Genomic DNA, 12663 nt, shown 5'->3' with positions numbered 1-12663 from the left:
TTGTCTTTGGATCTTGTGATCTCTTTGTGCTCATGAATCTAACACATGTGTGATTGGATTGAGTCTATTTGAGTGTTTCCTCTTGTTTTCCCTCGTGTTCCCCCTTGTGTTCTTCGTGGGAACCCCTCCAAATCGTGAAAGATCAGTCTTAGGGTTTCCACCCTACATCGGGTCCCTTGTGTGATTCAATCAAGATAAGCATGGCCATGCGACAAGGATTATGAGATAATCCAATTTGTGGTTGGCATCACTAGAACGAGAAAGAGGTTGGGCTAGCACAAGGATGACAGACTCGCCTTGATGTCGATAGCATATATCGTGTCGCAAAGGGAACAAACATGTGACACGTTGTACAAGTTCTCCAACCGGCTTCATTCTCTACTTGCTGTTCGACATGCCTTGTTAGAGGCCGCTACCAACCGAGCAGGTCAGAGATGATCCGACATGTGACCAAACCGACTTGAATCTAAGGGGTCGCACACTTAAGGGAAGGAACCTGTGAGGCCAGATCCGACTCCATGAGTCAGATGCGATCCTGCTGGAACTTGTATCAAGGCCGAACAGAATTTGGGCTTTAGGATCCGTGGGAGGCCCAAGTGTTGATCCCGTGATGGATGCCTATATATAGTGGAGGTGCGGTACACTCATTCAATTGATCGCTTCGGTGTCGTCACTAGGGCTTTGCATGTGTTGCAACTAGCCACCTCTACTCGTCGTCGGCTATGCGATTAGATATAGCAGTCCACCACATGATGTTCCTCCTACGCAAGCGGATACCATTAGAGGCGGTAAAGTGTGACGCCCCCGACTCAATCATGCACAAATCATACACGCCAATGCGCACGATTAAGAACAGAGACTCACAGGAAGATATCACAACACAACTCTAGAGACAAATAATATAATACAAGCATTATATTACAATCCAAGGGGCCTCGAGGGCTCGAATACACAAGAGTTAGCGGAAGCAACAATATCCGAGTACAGACATAAGTAAAGAAGTTTGCCTTAAGAATGCTAGCAAAACAACAACATCTAATTGAAAAGGCGAAGGCCTCATGCCTGGAGCCTCCTAACTACTCCTATTCATCGGCGGTCTCCATGTAGTAGTAGGCTCCGTTGGGGTAGTAGTACTCAGCGGTGGAATTAGCTGGCTCCTGGATTCCGTCATCTGATCGCAACAATCGGGTAGAGGGGAAAAGAGGTAGCAAAGCAAACATGAGTACTCATCCAAAGTACTCGCAAGACTTACATCAGTTCTATACTAAGTATGCATCAGTATCAAAGGAATGGGGCTATATCTTTGGACTATACTACAGAAATGCTAGAATATAGGGAAGGCCTAGTCTATCGTAGACTAGCATCTTGCAGCGTCTTGCAGCATTAGAAGAGTGCAGATTAGCATATTATAAAGTAACCGTATATTTAGTAAAGCTCGGAGATCCTTCCTCGAGTCCCTGCGAGAAAGCGATCCCGGAGCCATCATATCCATTTAATGTCTCAAGTATTCAGTTCTAGTTGTAATAGATCGGGAACAACTCTGAGCATTCGTTACCGTGGACACGACTATTTGAATAGATATACTTCCCTGCAGGGGTGCACCAACTTACCCAACACGCTCGATTAATTTTGGCCGGACACACTTTTCCAAGTCATGCCCAACCTCGGCTGATCGACACACTGTAGTCCTACCTAGGCTCAACAGAGAGGCAAGCACACCGGTCTACATCCTAAATGCGAAGGTGTCATGGGCCAATCGTCCTTTGCAATCTTGCACATTGCAAACGCGGCCTGGAGTAGACCCACCCCCTTATACAAGCGCAGGTGGTTACCGTCCAATCGGGTGCGCACCGCTAAACTGCTAACGTCTAAGAGCTTTTGGAAGAATGGTACGACGCCGAGTGCCCATACTTATTCCCGCGTGGTGGTTAGTGCAAAAAGGCCAGAGGCCTACTTAGATCTCATATTAAAACCCGTTAGTGTCTTGGGAGTGTGTGGAGACGATCAGTTATCCTGTCGCCCCGTCTCGAGGACTTACGGCAAGGGTCAGGCCCATCCCTCTCTAGGGCGGTTTGCCTGCCCGGCCATGCCTCGTAATTATCTCGTGGGTACCCTCCTGTCCAACCCGACTTCAATAACTCTCATGGGTACCCCCCGGGGTCGACCCGACTTCAACAAGGGATTGAGGTAATGTCAAGGTATCCGTGTGTTCATAACATCAAGGGGGAACCCACTCGATGTAACCATCAAGTTGACCTTGGAGGAATCACACTCGAAGGGTCCGCAGTTGAGGTGTTGCACGACAGAGTCATCATCGGAGTGGTGAAGGAGGTATCGCCCTCCGTAATCCACGACTGATTAGCTACACTACAGAGATATCACCAGGAGTGCGATATGAGGTATCACCCTCGGCACTCGATAGTAGCTCGGCAGAGTCGTACAACTAGGGGGTGTCGGTGATGTGTCGGTCTCTGCACGTCGATCACACTGATCGAGTCATCGGTAAGAAAGCGGGGCAACAAGGACAAGGGTGAGGGCTCACTTATGGATCACTAGCCAACCTATACTAAGCATATAAGATAATAGGTAAGGTAACAACAACAAGTTATAGAAGCAGGCTATGCATCAGAATAGGAGCTATCAAACAACAGTAGCAAAATCTAACACAAGCATGAGAGAGAAAGAATGGGCGATATAGGGATGATCAATGGGGTTTGCTTGCTTGGAAGCTCTACTGAAAGGGGCTGGTCGACAGGTGTGTAGTCGTACCCGGGAGCAGCGTCGGTCTCGGGGTCTACCAGAGAGAAGAGGGGGAAGAAACAATAAATACTAAGCAAACAAATGCATCATGATGCATGATAAGGCAATATGTTGTGCTAGGGGTGACATAACGCAGTGCTAAGCGATACAGACAGAGCGGGAAAATATCGGTGGATATTTCCGCAGCTTTAGGCAGATACAGATGATCCGGAGGGGAGGGTCCATGTTTGCTGTGTTGGAGACATGTGACAGGTATGTGGGTAGCATAATCGGATTTGTTATATTTTTCTAAGCAACTTTCACATATAAATTATTTTCATCAGAATTACGATTTATTTTCTATTAATTTTCAAAGTTTAAATGATTTTCTGAAATTACAAGAATTAAATTAATTCAAAATTATATTAAAAGACTAGATGTACCCAAAATTGTACCCAGCAGACCAGCACAGAGGCTGACTGGTGGGGCCCATTGACTGAGTCAACCGGCTGGTCAGCACAGGCTGACATGTCGGCCAGCCTGCAGACTCAACAAGGCCTTATCCGAAAGAATAGTGGGCCCCAGTGTGAGTAGCTATTTAGGGTAGACAAGTGGGGTTAACAGTACTTAAATTAATTACACGCGGATTAATTAGGAGGGATGGGCCCCAGTGTGAGTAGCTATTTAGGGTAGCTTATTTAGTGCACTAATTAACATGGGTTCTCGTTCAAAAAAAATAACACGGGTAGATTAGCGAGTTGGGGCCCACCTGTCATCCTCACAGGGACGAGGTTAGCGGCTACTGGTGTTAGACACGTTAGCCGACCTGCGTTAAGCCGCCGGCGACCATCCTGCAAGGCGGCGGCTCTCGGAGACGACCGTCTGGCCATGGATCAAAGCGTGGAATGGTGCGTTCGAACGACTACAAGGTTTCGCGCGCGTTGGTGGCACTGGCTGGGCTCAGGGAGGCCATGAACGACAGCGGTGACAACCACAGTGGGCGTCGGAGTACGGCGAGGTTGGATACGTCGAAGCAGGGCACGACAAACGACGGGGCTAGGCGCGTTGGGCTCCTGGGGCTCCAGGAGTTCGATGTCGGGCTCGGACGCGGGCTACGGCAACAGGGGCCACGACGGCGAGCTCAACCGCGGTGGTGGGTGCGACCATGGTGGAGACGACGGCTACGTACGCGGAGGGATGGGGAAACAGAGGGGACATGGGCGCCAGCTCACCGTGGAGCTCAAGAAAGGCTTGTCGGGGTTTGGGAGCAGCAGACGGCGGCGGAATCGACGATGGCGTGGCGCCGACCGTAGGTGGAAGAAGAGGTCATTGACGTCGCTACGTGGTTCGTCCGGACGCGGGGCTTGTCAGAGAGGTGTGGGCGATGGAGGCGGAACCCTTGGACAGGTCGGAGAGGTGGAAGGAGCTCGGCGGCCGCAAGCTTCACCGGGGCGCGTCCATGGCTGCGTTCGGACGAGCGAGACAGAGATGGAGGGTGAGTGCGGGGAAGAACTAGGCACGCTAAGGTTTCGGGGGAGTGAGAGGGGAAGCCAGGGGGCTTGCCCTTATCCTCCCGCAGCGCAGCAGTGCGCGACGTCAAGCGCATGCGGCCATGGCGCCTCGACCTTCTCCTGTAGCGAGAGGAGGACGAAAGGCTGGGGTTGGCAAGCGAGGCCACACTGTTGCCGCGGCTGGGCAAGGGCATAATGCCCTTTTTCTTTTCTTTTTTTTACTTTTCTTCTCTATTTTCTTTTATTTCTTTTGTTTTGCATTTATTTTCAATAGCAAATGAGTTTTGAAGAATATGGGACACGGTCCCTTATTAATATTGTAATTTTTGGCACTGCCACAAAAAGTTTGGGAGGCATTTAAAATAGTTTGGAATTTTCATAAATTAGAAAAGCATTTAAAAAGCTGTTTTGGCACTGTTTTAAATGCTAGAGCCCAAATGAGCAAACAAGTGATGTTGTTTTCCTTAACCATAATTTGTTTTGGAATATTTGCTAAAAGATCAACTAATTTCCAACCATGTTGGTGAATTTAAATTCTCACTTTAAGTTTGAATTAATTTCAGAGGTGGAATTTGAAATGAGATTTGAACCCAGGTGATTAAGCATTGCAAATCAAAATGATTTAGCATAATCATGAGGGATTACTGTAGCTTAATACATGGGGGTGTTACATACACTTACGCCGCTCCGGCGAACCTGTTCCTGGGATCTAGCGATCGGCAGTTTGAGGGAGATCAGATGACGAGGAGATGAACACCGCGGACGCCCTGCTCCAACTCTACTTTCGTTGCACGGTACTACGGATCTAATGGTACGGATTTGTGATTCATCTCTGTAGCATTTTCCTGGTTGATCTGCGCGTTGGGAAAATTTTACTCTCTCCGTTTTTATTTACTCCCCATATTAGTTTTGGTCAAAGGCAAGCTTTGTAAACTTTAACAAAGTTTATAGACATAAATATTAATATATACAATAACAAATCATTATCATTTGATTCATCATAACTTCCACATGATATAGATTTGTTATGGTAAATGTTTATATTCTTTTCTATAAACTTGATCATACCTTACGAAATTCGATTTCAATCAAATTTAATATAGAGAGTAAATAAAAATGGAGGGAGTATATTGCATCCGATGCACCTACCGTAGCCCAACATTTAGAATCCTTATTTCAGGTTTTTCTCTAGATGGGTTAGGAGTGAGGAGTGAATTGTATACACGTTTTTTCGTGGTGGGATTGGGTGTTTTCTTGTAACTCAGCAGTTGAAGGGTCTCTTCACCCTCTCTCTTTAAACATATGATATACATGTTTGTGCGTATTCAAAAATAAATAAAAATAAACCAGGCATCGGCTTACGCTAGACATGCTACTCCTATTTGCCACTTGTAGGCTAGCAGCCACTAGCTCTTCGTACAAGCATAGTATAACCAGTTGCTGGCCATATGATCTCGCCACATTATTTGTAGGCAAGCTTATAGCGGCAAGTATAATAGTTGCATATAAATATGTATGATTATTTTGTTGATATATGGCTAATCTCACTCTCTCACAAAATGTCTAGGAGTGCGTGCTGCAGCCAGCTGTTAATCAGTAGCCTGCTTTTTTCATCTTTCCTCCAACTCATCAAACTATAATATTTAGGAGCATGGTTAATAGTATAGCTAGTTGTTTGCTATATGGTCTTGCCACATTATCTATAGCCAAATTTATAGCCGGCAAGTACAATAGTGCATATAAATATTACTACTTTTTCTGGTACACGGCCCACCTCCGTCTATCACAACATGCTTAGGAGCACGTGCTGCAGCCGGTTGTTAATCAATAGTCTGCTTCCCTTCTCTCTCCTACTCTCTCTTCTTCAACTCATCCAAAATATAATATTTAAAGGCTTATAGCCCGCCTACATCATTTTATTGTACTTGCTCCCCAAAGGATTTCCGTCTACATCATTCTATTGTACTTGATCTACGTAGATCAGTAATCCACCACAACACCTCACCGCCGTCCATCCAATCCAGCACATCACCTAACTAGAAACCCGAGCTGCCCTCGTTGGCTCGTTGCATTCCAACTCTCCACCAGCCACGAGCGAGCGCAAAAACAAAACGGTACTCCCCCCTGGCCTGCGGGTCCCACGTGTATCAGACCCCACGCGTCGGTGACTCTGCATCAGGACGTACGTGGCATATGTGTAACTTTGTGTGCTCTCGCCGTACCCCCTTTTTTTGCAGATAATACACGAAATTTCCTCCTCTAGGAAAAACTAGGGTTTGTGCCTCTCGCCGGCTCCGCCGCAGGTCCGCCGTGTTCCAGTGGCCCTAGGGCCATGGGGCGCGGTGGATCCTGGCAAGGACCGGCGGAAGGGCTCCGTTGTTAGTCGTTCCTTTGAGATTTATTAGGGTTTGTGTCCTGCTTAGGAAGCCGAGACGGCGATGGCTCCCTGAAGATGAAATAAAGGTCTCTTCGCCTAGTTCTCATTTCAGTGGTGCGTCTAGCGTCGTTGGTGAGCGTGTGGAGGTGTGTCTCCGGCGGACCCATCCTCGGGTGATTTGCTCGGATCTGGTTGTGGTTAGTCTATGTTCGTGTGTCTTCAGATTGGATCCTTTCGAGCTACTTTATTCTTCATCGGCGGCGTTTGCTGTTCTGGTGCGCTGGTCCTACTGGGCCTTAGCACGATGACTTCCCATCTGTCTACTATAACAAGTTGTGCCCGACTCCGGCGAGGGCGTGCCTTCGACTCGCTTCATTGCTTGTAGTCGGTGCTATGTGGTCTACAGATCTGGGACTTTTTCACTATTCTGACTCTTTCAGCAAACTTTGTCACAAAATGAACTCGACATGAAAGTATTTCACGATCTGACCCTTTTTAGCAACGCCATAGCCCGCGGCGTTTCTGCCCAACATAGCAACGCCGAGGTAGCTAGCGCTTCTGTCCAACAAAGAAACGCCGAGGTAGGTCGCGTTTTGGACCATGTAAGAAACGCCATAGGCGTTGGCGTTTCTGACCAAGAGACAAACGCTATAAGTCTTGGCGTTGCGGCCCTGGTTATCGAGTAGTTTCTTACCTTGGCGTTTCTAAGAAGGTCGGAAACGCCGCTAGCCTTGACGTTTCTGGCCTGGCGTCTCTGGCAGCTGAGGAGGAAGACCCTGACGAGGCAGCGAGTGGGTTGGGTGCTAGCGAAGAAATGCCAAGGCCTTTGGCGTTTCTCATCTGGTCCGAAACGCGAACTACCTCGACGTTTCTTTGTTGGATAGAAGCGCTAGCTACCTCGGCGTTGGTATGTTGGGCAGAAACGCCGCCGGCTATGGCGTTTCTAAAAGGGTTAGATCGTGAAATACTTTCATGTCGAGTTCACTTTGTGACAAAGTTTGCTGAAAGGGTCAAAATAGTGATTTCGGCCGCAGATCTGGATGTAATTTTTATTATTTCTTGTATTTCTTGTACGCCACGATTGAAATGAATTGCCACGGTTGAAATGAATAGATAGAAAGTTTTCTGGAAAAAAAACTGGGACCCTGCACGACCAGATATACCTCGTCGTAGGGCTTATCTTCCACCGACAGGTGGGTCCTGGACCCCGTGTGTCTGCAACACGATGAGTACGACTAGCTGGTTGCGTGGAGGCTAGGGTAGCGTGGGCCCCGGTCAAGCGGCGGCGCCCACAGCTGTATCAACTAACAACCAGCTTGGCGGCGGTTGGTTGACACTACAGGCAACTGACAGGTGAACCTCGATATCTGTGGGCCAGCACGTCAGTTGGAGATCAGCTGCCCACTTGCGCACGCTGCAGAAACATACGCAAGCGGAGGAATTGCCCTCACACCATCTCTTCAGTCCATCCACACCGAGAAAGGAAAAAGATACGGAGAACAGAGGAAGAAACAAGAAATATATATCTATGTTGCGGCGAACGGCGTCGGCGTCGGCCGCCATGGTGTCCGGCTACTGGCAGAGGGAAGCCGTGGGTGCGTGCACAGAGAGCCTCGGGTCGGAGAGCGGCGACGTCGGCGGGGAGATCGAGCAGCTTCCGGCCGGCGCCGGCGCCGGAGTGGACGAGGACGGGCACAACGCGGGAATGGTGGAGCTTCAGAATTTGGCGGGCAAGAGGCGGCGAGGCGAAAGGCGCCTCCCTCCGGCGATGCCGAGGCCGGCCGAGGCGTTCATGCGCGCGGAGCGGCGTGGCGGGCGTCTCATCCTCACCCAGGTGGTGCGGCCGGTCGAGCGGCCGCGGGAGGTGTTCTGTGCGTCCCGCGCCGACGGGCGCCTGCGCCTGCGCTTCGCTGAAGAAGACGCCTTGTACGGCGAAAAGCGCCAAGCACCTGAATCAGCCGAGACGGAGAGCGGGGCCCTGGTCGGTGGCTGCGGCAACGGCGTGGGGTTTCGCCAGGCAGCGACCGGCACCGGGAGGCGCGTCGAGATCGGCGCCGTGATGGGGATATGATCGAGGCCATGAGGTCGGTCGAGTCGTGCCTCGATTCGAATGTGGCCGCGTTGCTGCTGGAGTAGCTAAGCTGCATTTTTTGTTCTTTTTTTTTTCTTATTCTATTTACTAGCAAACATGCTCGTGCATTGCAACGAGAGAAAGGAGTGCATGCTTCTAGCACAATAAGTTCGACTGGAGACCCCTCCACATGTTCACATTATATATTTTAACATAGCGGCTGAATCGTGTTGTAGCTTATCCTCCTTCCAGCCTTCGTCGATCATGGCCGTGATGAACACCTGATAGCAATGCTTCCGACGTGTTGAATTCCAATGTGATAATCTCGACCACGATACACACACCTGTCATTGAACCATACCATTGCAAGTGAATGTCAAATAGTTTGAAAACTAATCTCGTCGAGCTTGATTTAACGTCTGCGCTTCCCGAGATACGGCCTACATCATCCCTCATACACCCACTCACTTTTAAATTGTATATATTTTATTTTAAATGCATCAACATTCTTTTAAAAAAACAAAAATATTTTTCAAATCACATGGACATTTTTTAAAGAGCAAGAATATTTTTAAAATGATGAATATATTTTTAAGCACCTGGACACTTTTTAGAATGACATGAAATTTGTTATTGAGAAAAGGGTGAGCATTTCTTAAATTATATCAACATTTATTTTAATACATGAACTCTTCTTTCAAAACTACACAAACATTTTAAAATGCATGAAACATTTTAAAAATTAGAGGACACCTTTCAAAAGGCACAAACATATTTTAATTGACACAAAAATTAAATTGTGTGTCACTTTCCATGTTGGATGTGGGCACGGCCAAGTTTGTTGTTGATAGTTCAATTTGTTCTTTAATTAATGAAACTACTTCACGTACGATACTTAGGAATCCGATTCCAGTACAATAGGAAATCCAACCCTAAGTTGAACACTTTTTAGAATGACATGAAGTTTGTTTTTGAGAAAAGGATGAGCATTTCTTAAATTATATCAACATTATTTTAATACGTGAACACTTATCTTAAAACTACCCAAACGTTTTAAAATGCGTGAAAGATTTTAAAAATTAGAGGACATCATTGAGAAGGCACAAACACATTTTAATTGACACAAATTAAATTTTGTGTCACTGTCCATGTTGTATGTGCGCACGACCAAATTTTTTGTTGATAGTTTAATTCCTTCTTTTAATTAATGAAACTATTTCACGTACGATACTTGGGCATCCGATTCCAGTACAATGGGAAATCCAACCCTAAGTTGAACACTTTTTAGAATGACATGAAGTTTGTTTTTGAGAAAAGGATGAGCATTTCTTAAATTATATCAACATTATTTTAATACGTGAACACTTATCTTAAAACTACCCAAACGTTTTAAAATGCGTGAAAGATTTTAAAAATTAGAGGACATCATTGAAAAGGCACAAACACATTTTAATTGACACAAATTAAATTTTGTGTCACTGTCCATGTTGTATGTGCGCACGACCAAATTTTTTGTTGATAGTTTAATTCCTTCTTTTAATTAATGAAACTATTTCACGTACGATACTTGGGCATCCGATTCCAGTACAATGGGAAATCCAACCCTAAGTTGTGCTACACTTGAGGCTGACTTGAGAGGTGGACGGTCTGATTGGCAGCGTCCTACAAAAATTGTACTGATGATGTCGTAAGTGTAGCATGATTTTTTGATTAAAACGACACTTATTCTAGATTTCAAAGGATCACGTTAGTTTTTTCCCCTTCCTGGCAGTAGCATCTTTATTTTCTTATCTATACCTGAGGCAGGATTTTTTTTATTCTTTTAATAGCCTTTCCTTCCTGAGAGCAAGGCGCATGTCCTCAATGGTTGTACGCCCGCCCACACAATCAATCATTCCTTAGCCTTCCTTTTAATTAGTAGCCTCACCACACAATCAAGCCCACAATCCTTCTTTACGTATCCCTATTTATCACAATTTCATTCAATTAGCCAAATCCGATCCCACAATATTTCCTTTAATTTACCTGAGACCATATTATTCCCTTCTTTTAAGCCCACAATCCTTTCTTTAATTCGCCGATCCATTTAATTAGCTTGCCTCAATCACGAAGGTGATGTTCTGGGTCTGCTTGTTGATTTCCAGCGCATCCGGTATATTAACTGGTGCAAACTGATTAAAAAACTCGAGGTGGGATAATTTGACATCAAAAGTTTGTAGCTTAGTCGGTTCTTTGAGTTTGAGCCTTGGGGAGGTCAGGAGTTCGATTCCAGTGTGGTATAATTATTTCATGATGACGCTATGCGTGGCCCATTATTTTTTTTGCTCTTTCCAGAAAGCCCAGTCGGGTGGCTGCATGGCCCAGTATGGGTGTATGGGCTAGTTACGTGCGGGCGAGCGGAAAATTGGTCGTGATTTTATATGTGTGGATTGACCAAAAAAAAATAGTACCACCTTGGATAGAAAAAAAATCTCAAAAATATAATATTGGTGAATGGATGAAAAAATTAGAGAAACACACCTTGCTTTATTAGTACTAGCAAATATGCCCGTGCGTTGCAACGGGAGACAAAAAATTATAGCTAACCAAATAAAGATGACTCAATATCCTGATATATGAGCGTACTCTATTTTAACATAGTGGCTCACCATGTTGTCATTTATTTTTTTTCTCACCCTAGCCGATGATGGTCGTGATGTCCACGCAGAGCCGGCCCTGAGGGGGGGCAGAGGGGGCGGCCGCCCCGGGCCCCCAAGATGCAGGGGCCCCCACCCTAAGTACACTCGCAGTTAAGCAGTACATGGGCTGGACATGCGGACGGAGCGAGCCCACACACTCAGCCGGTTCGTCAACTCATCGTACGCGTAGTTATAGCCTTGAACGCACGTCTGTTCGCTTTCCTAATTCCCTTCCGAGATCCAATCGCTAGTTCGCGACCCCCAGATCTGATCGGGAGCCTTCGTTTTACCGGCGAACTTGGTTCTCCAATCTCCACTTGAGAAGTCATCCATACCGTGCCATCGCCGAGCGTACCATACTGACACACCCATGTACATCACGTTGCCGGTGCAAGTGTACTTCGCATCATCGCCGAGCGCCCATGCCATCCCTGACGTTGATCCAACTGATTTGAGGTAAACCATATTATTATTTCCCTATCAACTAAGTAAGTAATTTTTCCTTGCAAATATGACGCTTAGCTTTTACACTGTTAAACTTATGATTTACATTTTTCTTCTTTCAACAACGTGTTTGTGGGTATAAACTATTTCCTATAAATATTGGTTTTGAATTGATTCAGGCATATATACACGCACTAGCAAATTGTGTGTGCATTGCAACAAATCCAAAAAAAAAACTGGTACTAAACTTGAAAAAAAATCACCCTGTTAATAATATGTATCACTAAAAAATATGTTAGAATTCATCCAAACTATATCCCTCTTATTTGTTTGGACGATGTGGGGAAGGGTTCGGGCGTTTGGAGAGACTAAGGGATTTTCTGCAAACAAGGTTTGGAGTAGTGGAGGCCTCTTTTCAAAAACATAACCTACCTCACATGTGTTAGATGCAGATCAATGATAAAAAATAGATGATGACACACACACCACCATCATGAACTGAGTCTTTTATAGTAGATATTTTGGTTATTATTTTTAGTGATGGTTATACTTAGGGGCCCTGAGTTTTGGCTTCGCCCCGGGCCCCCAAAATCTCCGGACCGGCCCTGTGTCCACGTGATCACAATGCATTCGACGCGGTAAATTCCAAGGCTATGAGTCTGCCAGTGCATGTCACACTTTTAATTATGTTGCACAAGGGAACGTTTAAAACTTTAAAAGCAAATCTCATTGAGCACGAACTACTCGCAACGCCAAGACATATAAAGACTTTGGACAAACTAATCAAATCCTAGACATAAAATACTTTTGAACCAGTGAACAGTCTTTCAAACAATCTTTTTA

General features: G+C 46.0%; 1 protein-coding gene across 1 annotated transcript; it reads left to right on the top strand.

The window, feature by feature from the left end:
* The first annotated feature begins 8043 nt into the window (after positions 1 to 8043).
* Positions 8044 to 8922, top strand: LOC119281025. Its single transcript, XM_037561677.1, has one exon. It carries the CDS (start codon positions 8156 to 8158, stop codon positions 8696 to 8698), a length of 543 nt encoding a protein of 180 aa, XP_037417574.1. The 5' UTR covers positions 8044 to 8155; the 3' UTR covers positions 8699 to 8922.
* Positions 8923 to 12663: the final 3741 nt, after the last annotated feature.

The sequence above is a fragment of the Triticum dicoccoides genome, chromosome 3B (genome assembly GCF_002162155.2).
Source record: "Triticum dicoccoides isolate Atlit2015 ecotype Zavitan chromosome 3B, WEW_v2.0, whole genome shotgun sequence".
Taxonomy (NCBI): Eukaryota; Viridiplantae; Streptophyta; class Magnoliopsida; order Poales; family Poaceae; genus Triticum; species Triticum dicoccoides.
Note: the sequence above shows the minus strand (reverse complement) of the source record. Positions and strands in the feature narration are given on the sequence as shown.

Coding starts and splice junctions, on each gene's coding strand:
- LOC119281025 (XM_037561677.1), top strand. CDS start 8,156: ATGTTGCGGCGAACGGCGTCGGCGTCGGCCGCCATGGTGTCCGGCTAC.